This window comes from Dicentrarchus labrax, unplaced genomic scaffold, assembly GCF_905237075.1.
Source record: "Dicentrarchus labrax unplaced genomic scaffold, dlabrax2021, whole genome shotgun sequence".
Lineage (NCBI taxonomy): Eukaryota > Metazoa > Chordata > Actinopteri > Moronidae > Dicentrarchus > Dicentrarchus labrax.
In genome coordinates this window covers 24890566-24911281 of record NW_026136718.1, presented here as the reverse complement: position 1 = coordinate 24911281, position 20716 = coordinate 24890566, and the positions used below count along the sequence as shown (strand labels likewise).

Below are 20716 nucleotides of genomic sequence, written 5' to 3'. Positions count from 1 at the left end.
AGGGCTCCTGGTGATGGATGTCCTCCACAGCACATCACACCAAACTACTCTCCCACCTAACAATGGGATATCCCCAAGAACTCCCCTAAAGCCCCTGCTGTCATTGACAGAGGGGATATACAATACAATACATCCAATCACAGTGTGAGCTCTCCTCACAGCCACAGTGATGTAAACAGTACAACACAAAGAAAGAAAGTTTGTAATGTTGCTTCGCCAACAGTAATATGGCTCTAATTAGAAATGACTGCACACCACCCACACACCTGTCACTTCTCTGTGATGGATATCCAGGTAGTCAGATCCAGAGGCTTGCAGCCAGTGTGGTGAGTTCAGGGCCCCCATATGCTCGTCGTTGGGGCACTGCAGCTCTCTGTTGGCGGCTCTGCATGTGTGCGAGCAGCTACACAGCTGCCGCTCACACTGGGAGAGCTGCCACGCACACGCCGAGCAGCGACGGCAGGTATACACCCACCCTGGTTTTACTTGTCGTCTGAGGCATGCTCGTGAACAGAGAGTGGCTCGGATTTCTGCTGACTTCGTCATCAAATATTCATGGCTGTCTGCATTAGCTTGCAGAGTTCTAATTGAGTTCTGTATATTCAGACGTGATTAACTCGGTCTAATTCCTCAAAGGAGTGAGCCAATTAGATAGCACTTGCATGAATAGGATTTCACATCTTAGTACGTCTCCAGACTTGCCAAGACAATTATGTGTGTGTATAATTACGCTGTACAGTGGGTGTGAGCCCACTAAACTCAAGCAGGTCATTATTTCTTATTACTGATCCACACTACAGGAAATGCAGCTGTCCTATCCATTACTAGCAAGTAAATGAAAAGCATGAGTGTTGTTATTAGAATACACTGTTTGGACAAGAGAGGAGAGAGTGATTCCAAACACCGGGCCCTCTAAACCTTCCTCATGTTTTTTGTCTAAGCACATTTCCTCCCCCCCAGAAGCAAGCAGGAGAAAAATATCCGTGACCCAGTGCTGACCCACCACAATGTCACTCTAACTCATGGCATGAGAGAACTACTGCCGGGGTCTTTGTCAGTTTCTCTCTGTAACCAGAGTAGGAGACATTGCCCAAAGTCCAGAGGGGTCACATTCTGCTGTGGAGCTGAATTTAAGGCAGAGAGGCAGACAGGCAGGGCAGCCACTTTGCCTGAGCCAGAAAGAGAGAGAGAGAGAGAGAGAGAGAGAGAGAGAGAGAGAGAGAGAGAGATCAGGGCCCCCACTGCCACCTTTTATTCTTTAAAGAAAGGCCTGAGCAAGGCATGATCTGTGTGTCGGCCCTGTCCCTTCATGTTGGCTGTGGCATGATATTATCACTTGGCTAAAATAAGAAATGTGCGTGAACAAATAAAGCCACTCGGCAAGAGTGCAAGAGTACGTATGAATATTTAAATCTTATTTGACACTTTGTTACTTTGTCAAAACTCATGCTCTAAAGGGAAACCTGCACAGATGGAGCAGCTGCTGGTGAAAAGGATCTCATGACTGAGGCTGCTCATAAAGCGTCCAGGCAGAGATATGGACTAAATGTAAAAAACAAGTAAGGATAGAAGGCTCTGGCAGGATGCCACCACCATTCCTGCACGCAGTGGTCATCCATAACCCAGTGTGGATTTATTACACAGACAGACAGACAGACTGAGCTGAGCAGGGTAGACCTACACTCGGAGGAAGCGGGACCGTTCCAGGTCAGAGACACCGAAAACCTCGGCACGCTCGACGTGACTGACTGGCGTGCACACAGATGAGTGTCACAAATGCTGTGAATAATACAGCCGATACTTTCAAGGTCAGTGATCCTCTGCGTTCCCATACCATTAGGAGAATCACTTTCCACTGCCTGACATGCTCGCTCACACCCACGCGCAAACAAAAAAAACATACACACCTCAGTCATCTGCATCCAGGCAGCTGCAAAGACTCGAGTGGGTGATTTACATAACATGCTTATAAATGACAGGATATTGTAAAGGAGTCAAGTCATGTTAATATATCTTCATATGCTCGCACTGCGGCCCTGATGTTTAGAAACTGCACACACAGATGGATGGAGTCAGGATGCCAGGGAGTGTCGGTCACTGGAAAGCAATTACTGATATGTAAAATAAAATTTTTGTTGGATATCGAGGGCTGGGGATTGGGATGGTGTCGGGGTCTTGGGTGAGTTGGACCACAGGGAGGGGAAACGGCAGGGGGTCTCTCACTCGTTAACCTTCGCAGGAGGTGGTGGGAGAGATGATTATGATCACTGAACCCAACCAGCTAAAAGGAAACTACACACACACACACACACACACACAGACCTCTCCACCTCCGTGGCCTGAGCAGACCACAGATCAGGGAAGGTTGGTGCTCCCACAATCCCTTTGCAAATGTGTGGAGATTTAAATGAGCTCCCATCCTCCCTTAACCAAAGCAGATTTCTGGCATTTTCCACAGGCCAAGACCTCCATGATTTGGCCTGAGAATGTGGAAAACAAGTTTCCTATCTATTGCTTTGTCAGATGATTTTTCAACTGATTCAAGGTAGCTCCCAAAACCTTTTGATTACTATAAATGTAATACACTGCTGCATTTTACTTTGACTTTAACAAATATCACCGATGCTGCTGTGTGAATCCTAATTGTGGATTCACACAGCAGCATGAGTTTCTGTAAACACTGACATGGGACAGTTTGCCAAATCTGCTTTTTAAATATGCATGAACAGAAGCTGGTGCCAAGTCAGCTGTGAGTGAGGTAACTTTGCTTCCTCCTCGTGAAAGCACTTCAAATAATGGAAGACACACACAAATATACTGTAAACTGAAGAATACTGAGAGCTGTTCAGCCATGACCTTTGCATTCTGTTCTGGTGTGAAGTTATTCGACACTAGTATGTTGATTAAGAACGTGCTCCATTAAATGGGATTTTGTAAATAAATAGATGGACATTGGAAATAAGTTAATCATCTCTAGTGTATTTCAGGCATCTTAATGAAGGTTAAGTGGGGCTTAGCAGTCCTTAAATAGTCCTCTTGATGGTCAGCGAGCAGCAGGTGTTTTACTTGAAAAGATGGAATTTGTAGTATTTTTAGAGAATGGACAAAATGACGCCTTTAAATAAAATGCAACACACCAAAATAGCAGTGAAATAAATATTACCTGTATAAAGCTCAAGGGCTTTTGTTATTGTTGATACTGTCACAGCAGTTTTATTCTGTCACCATGTTTAAAGGAATATTTTGCTTTTCACTTTCTTGTCTGTGTGAAACATTCATAGCCAGCAGCCGCTTAGCTTAGTTTAGCCTTAAGACTGGAAGACTGGGAAGGGGGAGGGGGGGACAGCGTGCTTGGCTCTGTCCAAAGGTTGCAAAATCCACCTGGCAGCACTAAAGTTCATCCATTAACACGTTATATCTCAGTTCTTTAGTCTGTACAAAAAAAGATGTGGTTTTACGGAGGACTAGCCGGGGCGCAGTGAGATATTGGAGTCTTGTCATGACTGTGAGTTTGCCAGGCAACCAGCGGAGAGTCCAGGAAGGCACTACATCTGGCCAAGAAGCTCATCAGCTGCTGGGGCTTGCTTCATATTTAGGCTACATAATTATACTGTCAATGGTACAGACCAAGGCACTCGACTGTGAGGCCCACACTCTGTAATGCAACTTCAAGGATCATTGTGTGACGCACACTGGTCCAAAAAGCTCTCTTCTTATAGACAGTCATGAAAAGGAGTGGCTGTAAACTGTGAATTTTACAAACCACTCGACTCTTTTTATGATCAGAATTTGATCCATTCAGTCCAATAAAATTTGGAAAGTCTAGGAAAGCCTTGTGATTCAATTATTTTATCCCGTTTGTGTGTGTGTGGAGCCAACAGGAAGTCAGCCAGCAGAAGGGCTCTAGTGAGCATGCTCTATGGGCCAAAAAACATAGAAGCGTGAGGTAGGCTGCGGAGGCCTTTTCTGCGTACGTGCCCAGGAAGCAACTTTCATGGGAATGAATGCAGCAGCCATTTTTGAACACAGTATCCAGTTCTCCTTAATACATCCATGGTACAGACGTGAGAGCTGAGTCTCCTCTTCTAACTCAGCAAAAATAAACTTATTTCCCAAAAACAATTCCTTCTTTTTAATACCCTAAAGCCGTAGTTTGCATTAGACTGCGTTATATTGTGACATTATTTCTGTTGACCCATGCAGTTAGTAACATTCTAACATTCTCTATAGTATCCTCTCACTATGAATCATTGTTCCTTCCTCTCTATTATTTCCCACTTCTTCTTGCTTCTCTTCTTTTGTAGCACTTGCAGTTGAAAAACAAGCCTCTTGTTGGCAAAATAATCTTCACTTCGTCCTGCTTGATTGACCCATATTAAGCAATAAACGGGAGAGAGGCTGCTTGTCAAGGTTCATTAAGTCAGCAGACACCTTCCCTCAGGAAGTAGGAGGGTCAATGATTTGACTCATAGTTCACGACCAAGTCAGTATCTCTTATTCACTGCAGAGGGAACCAAAAGCAGCAGCAGCACTCAGACCTTTCTTTCAAACAAGCTCTTGTCCGAGCTACCTTCAGTAGGGTGTAGTTAATTCACACAGCATGGCCTGGCACTGACCGGCACATTCTGTGAAGGTCCGTACACACACACACACACACACACACACACCAAATCAGATCATCTGTAAATTTGGCCCTTTCTGAGTTCAGTGTGCCAGGTCATAAATCGCGTGCAGTCTCACTGAAGTCCAGCCTGCCTCCTGTCAGCCCGACTCGGCCACTCGAAAAAAAAAGAACAGAAAGGTGTAAAATTTGTGTTGATACGGTCGGAGGAGATGGTGAACAGCTTGAGCTTAGCAGTGTGCCACAGCAGATTTCCAACTGCTTACTGTTTCATCTGCAAACAAGGAAATTACGTCTTTGTTCCAGCAGTGTTTTACCTGTAGCTGTGTGTTTGCATGGAAAAGTACAAACCATAGACTGAATTAATTGTGATATTTTAATTACAACTTTTCTTGCCTTACAGTATATTAAAGTAAACCAAAAAAAGTGGAGGTGACACCATAGGCTCTGAGACTAATAAATGAACTGTGACAATTACTACAAATGAACTGAAAATATGTCATTTATCCTAGTCATTTAGTCTAGTATTGGGCCTCTGTTTATTAAAGGTTTTTTAAAATATTTTTTAGTTACTTATTTTTCTAATTTAGTTGTACTGTACGTATTTAAATCAAGTATGAAGGCAGTGTCATTTGATCCAATAAAGTTACAATTTACAAGCTGATTTACTAAAAGAATCCCACACCATTAATATTTTTTTAGATAAAAGACTCAAAATGACACTTAATGATGATTTTTGTCTCTGCCTCTCTGTTTCACTCTGTCAGGCGTGTTTCTCATGTTCAGAGCGGAGCACATGGGACCCTCTTAACTCCCCGTTACATGCTTTGTTTGCCATCACACTCCTCATTCCAACAGACAGCTGTGTCAAACGTTGTTTGGGAGCCTGTTGCGAAATACTGGGAAGCTGGGCAGGACTGTGCAGGCATCAGTGTGTGCGGTGCAGGGTCACAATCGCACTTTGTAGCAAAAGGAAAGGGCTTACAATGAGGAAAAGGGGCCACAATTGACTTTAACGCACTCCGCTCACCCCTCAGTTCAGCAAGAGGCTGTCTGACCTAAATTCACTTTACCTCATCTGCCTAGACATTTGTTTAGCCTTCTGGGCAAACACTTAGAGAAATGTATGAGGGAGAGGAGGGGGGGAAGAATACATATGCTTGAATACATCACATTTAGTCAGGGGAAAAGCAAAACCCGGACATCTGCAGACATATACAGCCCTCTAGTGGCAAACTGCAAAGGACCTGGATGTCTAACAGAGAGGGCATGAAGTGATTTATGCAGAATTTCCCTTAAACCATCTGTGGAGGTTGTACCCAAACACAGACCCAAACTCATGTACATTCTCTGTTTTGACATCAGACCCACGTTTGTGTAATAGGCCTAATAAATGTTACCTAATACCAAATAAAAGGAGTCACGAGTGAATAAAAAAACAACAGAGGCTGAGCAGAATGAATGAATTGAGGTCATAGAATCTAACCATCAGAGAGAAAGAGAGAAATTTTGTCTTTTGAGTACTGTACTCATTACAATGGCCCGGAGGAACTGTGTGCTGTGAAATCATATGCTCTAGTTAAGCTAAACAAGGGCAAGGTATTCCCACATGAAGGGCAGATGAGAATAAGTAAGTGGAAATGCAGACAGATGAGTAAGAGTTGAGGATGGTTTAGTGCTGTTTGGCCCCGGTATCTTACTCACATTCTCAGGTTGCAAATATATTCTCCCCCTCTCTCTCCCTCTCTCCCTCTACCTCTCTCTGTCTCTGTGTGCGTGCGTGAGGCAAACCTCAAGGGCTCAGTGCAGCGAGCTCATTAAAGGCTTCATTCCACTTCCAGGATCGAGCAGGATTGCAATATGGACATTGTTTATACACAAATGTTGCCCTGGGAATAATGTTTATTTCTATTACCGTCTTGGAGGAGGGAAAAAAGGCAAATAAGAATGCGAAGCTTGTCTGCACACATTGCTTTTCATGAAATAATGCCTCTCCAGGAGTGCTTTGAAGAAACGGCCATTCTTCAAACCACCCCCTTTACAGCCTCGGGTCATACATCAGCAGCTCTCATCTCTTGCCCTCTTGCCCTCCAGTGACACATGATCGTGTTGCGAGGAGCCCTGAGAAGCAAAAGTCAGACACCTCACGGAATCATGTCAGGAACATTTTCACATTGTAGTTTCAGTGAACCTCACCGTGTAAAGCTGCTTGGCTCATTAGCATATAGACTATAAATGTCACTGCACGTGCTCCGCAGCCGGACAGGGGATGGCTGGGAGTTTACCTCGGCCGAGCGGTCACAGAAGTGTCATTTTAAACGGCAGGGCCCGGCGGTGTGTCTGGGAGGCAGCCGATGACGCAGCGCAGTGTTGCTACACACCCCGAGCTGTGTTTGGAAACACTGAGGCAGCTTGCTACTACAGTGGGAGCCAATGGGAACAGCTGAACCGTGCACTCTTTAGCCCAGCCAAGCGCAGAAAAAGGGGGAGAGGAGAGAGAGACACAGAGATCCAGGAAATGCCAGAGCGAGAGGCAGTGACAGCGGGACCCATCAGCTCACACACAGCCACATCAGGCTGCACATTGATCACCCTCACATGATATATCCATCCCCCCGTAATTGCATTGCTGTTTAGAGAGGCAGTCGTTATTTATGAAATATTGAAATAACAAATGGCGTCTCCCAGCAGATATTAAGAAGAGAGATGCCACAGATAAGTCAGAGGCAGGCGGCTGCCACGTCCCCCCGCGGGCCGCTTGCCCAGTCGCCTGGCTGCAGAAAACCTGAAGTCATCACAAAGTGGAAATATTTACTGCTCACACTCTTGCATATGGGAGGATGAAGTGTGGGTGAGGGCAGCTGAAAAATGACTGTGTTTGTGTTTCGCGAGGAGCTCTAATCAGATTCCTTCAGCTTCAGAGGCATTTGAGGACAGCCGAGCTAAAGGTCCTGAGTGTGGATTTATGTGTTGCACTGGCACGAATGGGAGCCGAGCCACCTGAGGTGTAACACTGACAGCAGGAAGTAAAAATCACACACTCAAAACTGGAGGAAAGGCAGAAAAAAGTTTTTAAATTTGTCATGCTGGTTGAAATGTGTTAGCAGAGAAGTGCTAATTGTAAACAAGCGCTCAGAAGGCCTTTGGAAATGAATCATCAGAATCACAACATTCATCATCAGGTTGGTTGTGTAATCATGTGGGTGTCTGTGGGTTTGTGTGTTTGTGTCTACAGAACACCCTTGAGACCTGCACCATCTGCAGTAAGCCCATCATGGAGCGGATCCTGCGGGCTACAGGGAAAGCCTACCACCCTCACTGCTTCACCTGCGTGGTGTGCCACCGCAGCCTGGACGGCATCCCTTTCACCGTTGACGCTTCCAACCACATCCACTGCATCGAGGACTTTCACAAGTATGTACATTAGGTTTAGGGTGGCCATTTCCTTTACATCAAAAAGGAGGACACTTTGGATACAAGGGGACACGCAAGCAGATATTTGTTTGGTATGATCCGGTTTTAAATTTTAATGTTTTTCCACCAGATTACATAAAGGTGCATACACATACCACATAGCTAATAATAAATATACAAGATACAGCTCATGACAACGTGGCCTTCCAATTCAGATTACATAGGTCTAATCAACATCATACAGAAACTGCTCTTAATGTTTTTATCTGGATAGATAAAGGGTAAAAAAAAAAATGCAGCACCTTCTGTTTCATATGTATAGGCTTTGCCTATCTACATATGAGTGTGAGCATTTTCAGAATTTCAGTCAACAACCAACGTTAACTCATGTTAGTTCTCTGTGGCTGAGAGCTTGATTGACAGCCTGGTGGTAGCAACTGTGGTGATTGGGTGTTGTGGGAATCAACACATGGCTCATTTGAATATTAAAATTAGCCATGTGTTGATAGGTCACAAACGAAAATGTAACCAATGAAATTACTTATTTTGACACACATTTTTAGCCAATAAGTATTAAACCTACGAGGTAATGTGTCAAAAAGCGACATTTTTAGTTATTTTCTCAAAAGGAGGACAAATGAGTGTCCGGCTTAAGGCTGCGCCTGCAGCCAGACAGGGCATTTAAAAGCCGGACTGTCCACCCTAATTAGATTTTCATTTATGTTTACTGTCATTACAATGGCTCAAATGACTTTTGACTTCTCATTGATTTGGTCCATCTTTACTGTTTAATTCAGTCTCATCATTGTCCTTTGCAGGTGCACAAGGTAACAAAAGTGCTCTTTCCTGTAGACTACCTGCCCAGCATCAAATTGCAGTTAGCGACTAGCTGGTGATCACAGTGAAGAATTTAGAAGCTAAAGAGGCAGATATTTCCCTCAGGAACTGGTGGAGACTAGTGCAGAGTTTAAAGGAGAGTGGACATTTGTCAGGAGTAATATGTCCCAATTTCCTTCTCCAATTTGAAAGCCTTAAAATAGCTTCAGATTTGTCTTATTTACTGTAAATATTGTAACCAGTTAGCAAGCAGGATACTTGCTGTTTCATCCAGTCCAAGAAATGCCTTGATTTTGTGTTTTCAGTTACGACATTGTGCAAAGCCTACAACCCCACAATGAACACAGGACGTCTGAGGTACTGCATACAGTCACGACGTCCAACGGTTGTAATAGCTCCAATTTGTACGCTAATGCTCTTACAACCACAGTGTCATATTAACTTGTTAAATAAACAGGACACGCTGTTGAGCTTTTTAAAAGTTCTTTGATAGATGCTAGAGGCTAGCAGTTTTACCCTGATTCTAGTATTCTAGTCAAGCTAAGCTATATCAGTCATCTAACTACCAATAAGACAAATTAAAGCTAGGGTACGCAACGTTGGAGAAACTAACAAGATGCCGATAGTATTTTAAAAAATCCTACCCCCTCCCTTCAGGACTCCCTCAAAAGCCACTCCCCCAACACACATGAACATGCAGTGTGGAGCACACACTTCTGTGTTTCTTTTCTTGCTTTGTTTAGCAGTGTAAACTGTGGGAGGTACAGGTGGGACTATACATTTTATCTGCCATTCTTGTGCGACTACCTTGGTAGCTTTAGCAATGTCTGCCTGGCCGGATGGTACAGATACCAGATTTTTTTTTTTTCCGGAGGACTTGATTCATTGATTGCTGCCGGCATGTAAAGAGAATTTTAACCAATATAACAGAAATACATTACCTTCCATAGATTTAATTTTCATATGAACAGCATCTTAGCATCTTTCAGCTATTGTTTTGGTTAGTGTGGTTCACTCTAAAGGCTCTCATCAACCTTTTGTTTTAGCAGGCAGCAGTTTTTGGCAATAAAACACTGATAAAAACACTGTAGACTTCCTGTCTAGCACAAAAATGGCAGTCAATCTGCCAGATATTTTTGTCAGGAATTGGTGGACACCAAACCAGAGCTAAAAAGAGAATTTATGACTTACATTTGGCAGGAGGATATAGGCATTACTCTGAATGAATGTTAATGTTGTTTAATGTCCGCTGGATGTGTAAATAGGCAACTTACTGTTTGAGAACACTTCAGCAATCACAAGGTGATAATATGTCAGTGTTGTGTTTACACTTGTTCCACTGCCCCCAAGTGGCTGAAATCAACTGATGCCACTTTAAACTCCTTAAGCTAACACATTGGACTGAGCTGTATTCAAGCCCAATCAGTATGGGATCTTAGTGCCTCCTTTTTGGGAAGTACTGCAGGCAATGTCACAAGCCTCTGACCTTGCAACTGAAGACATGAATTTAATAGTAAATTCCTGTCATTGTGTCACAGTCCGATTGCATAACCACCACCTTACCAGAAATGTTCCTTTGCTCAGTGACCAGAAGGGAAACAGAAGTAAACAGCTGGCTCTTGGTGTGAGAGTACAGCTTTTGCTTTGTGGAATCACTGCACTGGGCCGTTGTTTAATTCCACATGACAAGTGTGACCTCAACAGTGCAGCCCTTTGTGTCGAGGAATAGTCACGCCCGGGCCTGAGCTGTTTCTCTGGCTAACACCGTGTGGCCGGGGTTCCCCAAAGCCACACACTCCTGTCACTTCCTGATTCCCAGGCCTTCAGTCGGCATGTGAGATAGATGGCCTTCAGTCACCTGACAGGACCTGAAATCTCAGGGTGCTTTTCATATCCTCATTGATCCTATTGTTAGATAGACCTCCTTCTGCTAAAGGCATTTCCACAGTTACTGATTTGAAGGCTTGTAAAGGTTACTGGGAGAGTCACATGATATTTGTAAAAGTCTGACTATGTTTAGCTTTTCCTCAAATATTCTATTTATATAACATATTTCAAAAAGGGGCAAATTTAGCTTTTAGTGCCACCTCAGTGGTTGAGTGAATAAATGTACAATCTGTGCCTTTTTCTTTGTTTAAATAATTGTCTCACATGTACAATAATATATAAATATATCCTATTGTTTTCTCTCTTAAGATTAGTTCATAGATTGATTTGTGCAGTAGTTCCCAAACTTGGGGTTAGGACCCCCACAAGGGGTCATGAGGTGATTAACAAAAGAGGAAACTAGAAAGAAATAATTTCTGCAAATGTATTTTTATTTTTTGTTTTTTCTGGTCAATTACTAGATAATTCTACCTTTTTAGACCAAAAATTATTTATTGCTCACAACCAGTAGACGTACAGTATACTCACAACTCACAAGTTGTGTCTCACAAGGCAAAAAGGATAGGAAACGGTGGACTAGTCAACTGACAGAAAATTATGTTGAAACAATTTTGGCAAATGATTAATCATTTAGGTCATTTATTAAGCAGAAATGACACACCTTCTGTTATTCCAGCTTCTTGATTTTTTTTTTTCTCTCTGGTCTATTGTTGTAAATATAATACCTTTGGGTTTTGCACTGTTGGCCAGACAAGCAATTTGAACATGTCATCTTGAGCTCTGGTGGGAATATTTTACAATTATTATTTTTTTCAACGATTAATCGTTAATTAAGGATGTAACAGCCAGTTTAATCTGTAATGAAAATCATTGTTAGCTGCAGCCCTACTGTATTTACAGGCTTAAAGAGCATCACCATGCAAAATAATGAATGAGGATAGATCACAATATTTCCTGCTGTTGTGTGCTAATTTCTGTTATTCTTGGTTCTCTTTCACAGGAAGTTTGCTCCTCGCTGCTGTGTGTGCTCTGAGCCTATAATGCCAGCGCCGGGCCAGGAGGAGACCGTCCGTATTGTGGCCCTGGACCGTGACTTCCACGTGCAGTGTTACCGTTGTGAGGTATGTTCTCTGTGTGTTTCTCTTCTGTATGTGAGCTCCCCATAATAAGCAGTGGTGGTTATGTGTACCATTTCGCACGGCTCATTACAGCATGAAGGTATAAGGCATAACGTACAAGCCCTGAGTCCCCCAAGTAACCTTTTCAGCGAGACAACTGAATCATCCCTCTCTTACCTGCCTCAAAATAGCTTTCCATCTCTCCACTGCAAAGTTCATGGACTTACATAGTAACCAATCTGTCAGCCGCCGCTCGCTGGCTGATAAGCAGCGCTGAGACATTACGTGCCCGGCTAAAAGAGAAGTAACGTGTCACATTGTCAAAGAGCCGTGCCAGTGTGAGTACACAGAGCGTTTGGCAGACATAAAGGTCAAAGGAAAGCAAAGCAGATTAGTTCAGCTGAAGGGGCTCAACAAGAGAAGAATTTTGTCACTAGGGAGACATGAGTAGACAGAGTTGTATTTCCCAGAGTGTGTGTGTGAGAGAGAGAGGGGGGGTTGAGAGTGTAACCAAGCGTCCCTGACAATGAGAAAATAATGCTAAAGTGATGCATGTATCTGTATTTGTGTGTGTGAAATTGTCCTTATGGTTTGTTATTACCCTTTTAAAAAGAGTGTAGAGCGCTGTGTTACAGCTGCTAGATCAGAAAACAAACTGAAGGCTGCAGTCAGACACTGTACTTTAATAGATCAACATTTCAATTTAAAAAACGTATTCCTCAAACATTATTAAGTAGTCACAGCAGAGGAGGAAATACACAATATATAGACACAAACACAATAATCAGTATTTGTAATCTGCATAAAAGTCAATCGACTCCCAGACACACATACTGTGTGTGTATAGATGGCAAGAATAAATGGAAGAACTTGTGGCTCTATGAGGCTGTGCTTTGACTAACATCAGCATGCTAACATGCTCACAGTGACGATACTAACATGCTGATGTTTAGCGGTTATTTTGTTACATTTTTTTGCCCCTGATCCAAGTCCAAAGCACAGTTCAGTAAAAAAAGGATCCGATTTTGATCGGCTTTATAAACACAGTAGTACAGCTGAGGCTGATGGGAATGTAATTGGTTTTGAAGGTATGCAATCATAAAGTACTGGACCAAAGATTTTGACCTCATCATGAAGTTCATCCATCATCATAAAAGTTCAGTTCATCCTGACGGAGGTGTGAATGCATTTACCAAATATCAAAACAATCCATTCAACAGTTGTTGACACATTTCACTCAAAACCACGAATGTGAACCTGCTGGTGGCGCTTGATGACAGTTCAAAGATAACCAAAGTCATGAGGATTCATCATCTTGGGACCACAAATTTCTGTAATTTCATTGTAGTTCATCCAACAGTTGTTCTTTCTGGACCAAAGTGGTAGCCCAACCGACACAATATTGCCATACATAGTCACCCCCCTCGCATGGATAGAGAATAATAATAATATTTTATTAGTGCAAAAAGATTGAACTAGCAAACACAACTTCCTAACAGCAATAGGCCAAAATGTACCGATGAAACAAAAACAAGAGAAAGAAAGACAAATATGCATCAACATATCCACTCCTGGAAGAGACCAGATGAAATATATTCATCTTAAGATCTGTAAAAGGAGTGTCATTTTAAAATCGCACTTAAAGTAACTGTATGACCCAACTGTAAAGACCTCTAAAGACAATGTTTAAAAACTTCAAACTCTTAGGTGCCACAAAGTGAAGACAAGGAGATCTTTTGTCTGACTGTTACCCTGTAATAACCTGTTGCCCCTCCAGACTCACCAGCTGCTACCAGGCTTTTCTGCAGAGAGCCTCCTGTAGCCTGACACTGGCTGAGTCTTTAAACAGCAGTAAATGTCTCGTTTAGGGTGTGAGCACAGTGAGCGTATGAATGTGCCTGATCGGTGAGCGTGGCTAATGACTCTGTTTGTGTTGTGTGGACTAACAGAGTATCTGTGTCCTGCAGGACTGTGGCTCTCTGCTCTCAGAGGGGGATAACCAGGGCTGCTACCCTCTGGACGGACACGTCCTCTGCAAAAACTGTAACACCAGTCGCATCCAGGCCCTCACCGCCAAGGCCACAACTGACCTCTGAGCAACCCACCGCCCGGTCACCTCCACTGTGATAACCCAGCGCTCTCTCTCTCTCTCTCTCTCTCTCTCTCTCTCTCTCTCTCTCTCTCTCTCTCTCTCTCTCGCACGCAAACATACCGATCCACAGAAGCTTGCATTCCACAGCATATACATTTATATCCCTCTATATATATTCACTATCAGTAACAAGAAATAGCCTCACATGTTCACCTGCATACATGTTTTACTCGGTACAGTCACAGCAGAAGAGGCTGTGTCTTTTTAACTGTGTTCTTGTTAAGCAATAGTAGGGAAATATAAAAAGATTGATGCCTTTTTCTTGTCTGTATGTTAAATGTGAGGCTGCAGTCAGCAGGTGGATAGCTTAGCTTAGCATAATAATTAGCATAATAACTGGAAACGGATAGCCTTAAACTTAACTGTACCCTTAAAGGACCAGTGTGTAGGACTTAGTGGCGTCTGGCAATGTAGCTTCTGATTGCACCACCCTCGCTTCACCCTCCTGTCCCATGCGTGTAGGAGTAACTACAGTGGCTGTGAAAAATGCCCTATCTAGAGCCAGTGTTTGGTTTGGCCATTCTGGGCTACCGTAGAAACATGGCGGTTCAACACAGCAGACTCCTGCACCTTCCGTAGATATAAAAGGCTCATTTGAATTCACATGTTGTATCTTACCTTTGGACAGAGTCAGGCTAGTTGTTTGCCCCTGTTTCCATACTTTATGCTAAGCTAAGCTTCAGAGGTAGCCTTGACTGTACAGATATAAAAGTGGCAATCAATCTCAACAAAAAAGAAAATAAGCATATTTCCCTAGATGTCAAACTATCACTCCCAATCCACTAGTTAACAGTTACAATATAAATATACACTCAGTGTTATTATCTTATATTATAATAATCTTACACCAGCACGCTGTAGCCAGGGTGCACATGCATGCTCGTATGCATGCAAGCCCAGATATTTCTCGCTGACCGGTTCTTGGGATCTTAAATGGAGTCTGACTCCACCAAAACATGCAAAATGTTTGACACATTTGCCCTACAGGTGAAGACCTCATGGATGGATGTGTGTATGTCTGTAGCTTTAGCAGTATTTAGAAAAAGCATGAGTGTACAGTATGTTGGTTACAACATTGATTTTATCCTTTAGTGTTTATTGCAGTGCACATCCACAGACGGTACACAAATAGGGATACAGTTACACACTGAAGCTCATTGTTGCAAAACAGTTCTGGATAACTGAACACCAAAGAATTGAATTTAAACTGCCATATTTACTGTACCGTATGCAGCTACATCAAATATTACATTATATTGATTGGGACCACAGGAATCACAAAATGACAAACACAGAATCCTCAATAGGCAGCTGTTGAATGCAATTCCCTTTTGAACATGATATTTTCTTTGTACTTTCCGATTGAATTTGCTTTCATGTATAGGATTATTTCCTGTTGGCCTGAACAGTACAATCATGGCATTTCATTCATATAGATACGGCCTTATATTTGAGTTTAATTATATAGTTTTTGGGCAGATAGATATGTAACTTTTTCTCTCATTTACCATTACATAGATTAGATTAGTGATTGTAGTGTAAGCAGTCTGGTAGAGATAACGGATTTGAGATGGCTATGCAATTTTTAATGTTAATTGCATCGACACTTTATAAGAAATTTTATGAATAAGGAAATATTTTACCTGTACAGATTCAAGCATAAGTGTCCTTATAGTAATCCTTTAATCAAAACTATGCTGTTGGTACTTTGTGACTTTGTGCGTCACTGTGCTGTTTGTCAGTATTGATTGTACCATTGACACTTGTCTTTTATATTTAGTGTTTGTTTCAAGTTGATGGGCAAAGAAGGGACCACGAGAGTTTCCCCAAGATGACTAATTTCATTATTTGTTCCATCCAAGAGTCATTGACCAGTAGTTTGATTTGATAGTAACTTCAATATAATTATAGAGCAACATGAGTTGTAAGACTTTTGATGGTGGTGAGTTCAAGGTACCTGTGGAGTTTTTAACCACTAGCGGCGTGGTGGAGCAATGCTATTAGTCCCTGTTTTGTTTGGACCTTGCATCCATATGGACCAGTATGCAGAGACGGGGCCATTGGGGTCACCTAAGGCACAGCCCTTCCCTGGGATCTGATTGGCTGGATGGATATAAACAACGCACCATTTTAGGTACAAACAATCGGCTTTGCAAACAAATGTTTAACAATAAAGGAAATGAATTTAACAAACTTGAAACACTGAATGTAAACATAAATTGAATTTGTTTACAAGCAAACTCCACAGGATACCTTTAAAGTTTCGAACTGGTTTGCCTATTTATTAGCTGGATTGGTTTACAGTCGTCCACATTATGTAAAGTATTTCCCAAGCCCTGATTACAGATGTGTTGTGCATGTGGATGGATATATTATGAACAAAGCAGTTAATTCTAATTGTTAGAGAATTCTCTGTACTTCTCTGTGCTGTTTTCCTCACACATTAAGAAGTGGTATTTAGTGCCATTTGGATATCAGAAAGTGATTATACAAACAAAACCTCTCTATATACTGTATCTACTGTAATCAGTATGTCTGGTTACATCAGAGTGATCCAGCTGACTGTGGCAGTGCTCAACCAGGGTACCACATTGTAAATAACTCTGCTAATAAGCCCATTAATAAACTGACAGTGAGTAGTCATTTGACTTTCATCAGACCGTGGCTGGGACACATTTCCTACATAAAAGTAGAGCAAATTGTAGACCATTTCAAATCTAGTATTTCACATTGCCCAGAAGCACAGTGACTGCTCAGTACCACTGGTCCTCTACAAGGTTAGGCAACCTAAACTCGATTTCCACAGGAATTTTTCCATTAAGACAGTTACAAAAACCAAAAGAGAACAAGACTTTTACAGTTGAATAAAAATCATAACCGATGAGTGCATTCCTGGAGGGGAAAAAAAGAGAAAAATGTCTTAATAAATATGCTAAAATTAAGATATAATTAGAGATACAATTGACAGTAATCTCAAGCATCTTTTATGAATTATTCAAAATAGATTATAAACATTACATCGAGCTGCGGGAGAAGAAACATTCAAATCAGTGTCTGTCTCTAGTTACAGAAGACATTTATTGTCCTCATTTTATCTCTGCTGCTGTAAACAAATGCATACAATAAATCACACCAGCTACATTACGACCATACTTAGAGCTGGGGCTTTGACCATTTGACACTTTCCTAAGTGAGTCATCTGATTACCCCCGGTTGTTAGGCAACAGAGGACAAAAAATACAGACTATATATCATGATGACACACATGTTGCCAGGTTTCGGCTAACAGATATGTTGCATTGCATGATCACTGTCTGTTAAAGGTCGATTCGGGGCTTCCTGACCTGCCTGGATAATTAGACAGCAGTATCACACATCTGGGGATGAAAACACAAATGAAGATTTCAAAGTGGCTTAACAGGCAGAAACTGAAAATCCTCCTGTCGAAGAACAGTATCACAGTGCTCATTTAAAATTCTAACTCAGGTACTTTTCATAGCCAATTGCCTCTAAAACAATACTAGCTTAGTAAGTGTTAGTGAGTTAGTGAGTGGACCTTTGTGCTTTGGTTTTCTTCAGTTGTCTTCAAGTTTTCTGAAGCCAAAATGATCCATTATTCAGACCGGCCTCTGGTTCTTACTCTACAGGAAAACATGCCATTGCAATAGTGTAGCAACATTTGCTGTGCTTTCAGGCATGACCATCGCACAGTTGAATCCTTCTAGCGCTGTGTTTAACTTAATTAGTGACAATGCGAGGAAGCATGCAGTAATTATGAGCTACAAACAAATACGTAAGAATGTAGTTCACAACATTACATGCAGAAAGTGTGCTTTCCACAGCAACTGGTGACTGCCCAAATCAGGAATTCTGTATGATGTTTAGTGAATGTACCAGTTCGCAATCAAACATTCATTTATTTTATGCAGCATATAATGCAGCCATCAATTAGAACTGTTGTTTAAAGCACATGTTCAGACCTTGTGTATGTTTGAGAGGATGCAGTAGTGTTATACACCAGAGTAAGAGCTGTTGTCACAGTTTAGTAAAGAGAATTTTATGCAGTGCTGCGTTATAACTTCAACCAATGTAACTTTTACCAATAATTAAAATCTGCACAAATCAATTTTTGTATTAACAATGGCTCAAATGCAGTTCCCCTCAGCCCTACAGAGCATTTTAGCATCCTTCAGCTCTTTGTTTTACAGTCCATAGCTTTACTGTTTTGGTTCAGTCTCACAGCTCCCACTGTACGCTACCTGCTCAGCAGCACGCAGCAGACAGACAGTTGAACATAGAGGAGCATTTAGCAGCTAAAGACACAGATATTTCCCTCAGGAGCTGGTGGAAACCAAACCAGAGCAAAAAGGAGAATTAATATTGCACTCCAGATGAATGTTAATGCTTACTTTGCGTGCGGCATGTGCTAACACATTCCCCATATCAACTTTACAAGGTGATAATGAGTCTTTTTGTGCTTTCATTAAGTAGCAAACTGCTCAGTTAACATTATTCTGATACTGATTCATGTCTTTTTATGGTTTTAACATTTTGAAATTAAATGTTGCAAAATATTTTATTACTGGCTTATTAGCAAGTTTTCTACAAAGTACCCTGGTCTGGTCCACAGAGTTAAGCCTCTGCTGTAGGTTGTCAGTGTGCCATTAAAGCTGTATTAAACTCTCCTGTTTAGGGTATTTGTATGAACAGTCTGTGTAACCATCACACATTTTCATGGGAGCATATCTGACAAGAAGATTGATGCTACGAGTATAAAGACAAGACCGTTTAATGATTTTTTTATTTGTTCAGTGTATTTGTGTTGTCTACTGTCTTTGTTCTACCCATGTGTGTTAAAGTGCCTTTGACTGAGCAGTATTGAGTCACTATACTGTTGCTGTGTATTTCATAGTGCACGGTGCCTCACTCAAAGATTTAGCCATGTTTACTTGTCTTTACCAAAGTAAATAAAGAAGATCCCTTCGTTTGGGCCAACTCCTCTGAATCCATACAGTGGATGTTTCCATCCTGCACGGTGCTTCAGGCTGCAGCCGCAGAGTCTGAATGTTGTTGAGTGTGAAACTCGCCTTAAAGAGCTTGACCCTCTGTTGTTAAACTAAAGCGTCTGATCTGTTCTTGATCTTTGGAAGGGGCATGTAGTCAGCTGTCTTTCCTTTCTTCAATAAAAGCTTTGCAATAGCATCGAGTCTCTGTGTCTGTCTTTGTAGTATTTTGTTAAATTCTATGAAACAAATATCAAAATCTCCTCCTTTGCCCCTGTCAGTCCTGCCCTGCCTGCCGCTGGTTAGCACTTGCCCTCTGGCTTCAGGTCCGTGGGACTGCCCAGGTAATGAGCTCCTTCTCTCCATCTGCTCCTCATGCTCCCCTGAAACCTCCCGGTGACCTCCTGAGCGGCACACCGGTATCACCCACTGCTACTTTGCTCTCTTCAAGAGTAATTTAAAAGCCCTTCAGTGGCAGCAAATGCCCCATGCTTACACAGCTCCGATTCATTTCCTCCTGTCTCACGCTGCGAGTCCCCAACCACTCTTTAGACCAATTGGAATCACCTGCTTAATAGAAATCCTACACTTGCTATAGTCTTTTGAGTGTTCATCTGGGACAACGGTTTAATTACACAGAGATACAGTGTGCACTCTCCTCTCTTTTTTTCTTCTTTTTGTGGCCACGATCAGCAAATGCACTCAGCTATGAAGTATGCTTACTGCTGGGATCGGCTTGATGGAGTTGTTAGAATAATTTAAAGACCTCCTGAAAGTATTTTTCAAGACCCGCTTGATTTAATCCTTTCCATTTGTCATCTTTACTTGTGTGCTGCATATCAGCAGTAAGTCACCGAGCATTTCATTTCCTTTCTGCAGATTGCTAAATTGAAGCAGCAATCAGAAACGTAAGAGCGGGCAAAGTGATCTCTATGGACCCAACTAGAAAGCCAGTGTTATTTGAAATGTCAGAAACAGAACGATGGGGGTGGGGGGTGTTCTGGTCAAAGAGAAGTGATGCATATTAGAGTTTGAAATCAAACAGAAATATTTATCCACAGCCGACCTGATGCTTACAGTAAATACAGTGGTTACATCATCGGCTTACTGCTCTCCAGCCTCTGATGTCAGCCATGAGTCGGAGAGCGTGTATTCAGCCCCTCAGTCCTCTGCAAGTAAACTGAAGATTTCCAAATGGCATCAACATGGAGATTTCCTAGTAATTTTTTCCTAAATATGCTGGAGGCGATTCTGAGTGTGTATGTGTGTGTGTGCGTGTGCGTGTGCATACGTGAGAGAAAGAAAGAGAGAGAGAGAGAGAGGCCCTCCAGCAGTTTAGCCGAGGACTTGCTTTACTGCACATAAATCTGGTGTTTACAAACAAATTGATGAGTGATGGGCCCTCCAGCCAACATGATGTACCCTCCAATTTCTTCCTCTGCATAAAATTCCAGCGTTGAGTCTCCGGGGGCCTGCTTCGGCATTTTTGAATGTCTTCTTCTAATACGCAGAATTATGGCCTGAATTATTTACCGGGAAGCTGAGATGAGCACGAGGGAGCAAAATGGGCCACTATCATGCATAATCTCGCGCACTCTGGTTTAAATGAAGCTGTCATATGGTCAGATTTACATAACATTACAATGTGGGCCCACATCGCAGAGCTCTGAACTTAATGTTATTA

The 20716-nt window shown here is 42.2% G+C and overlaps 1 protein-coding gene across 4 annotated transcripts in view; it reads left to right on the top strand.

Moving 5' to 3' along the window:
- Nucleotides 1-19231, top strand: part of lpp (LIM domain containing preferred translocation partner in lipoma) — a 144173-nt gene extending 124942 nt beyond the window's left edge. For all 4 annotated transcript variants that reach the window (XM_051376059.1, XM_051376057.1, XM_051376058.1 and 1 more), the window contains 3 exons: nucleotides 7857-8035; nucleotides 11760-11880; nucleotides 13845-19231. In XM_051376059.1, the coding sequence (XP_051232019.1) occupies nucleotides 7857-8035; nucleotides 11760-11880; nucleotides 13845-13973 (429 nt within the window). In that variant the 3' untranslated portion in view covers nucleotides 13974-19231. The remainder of the gene's footprint in view (nucleotides 1-7856; nucleotides 8036-11759; nucleotides 11881-13844) is intronic.
- Nucleotides 19232-20716: the final 1485 nt, after the last annotated feature.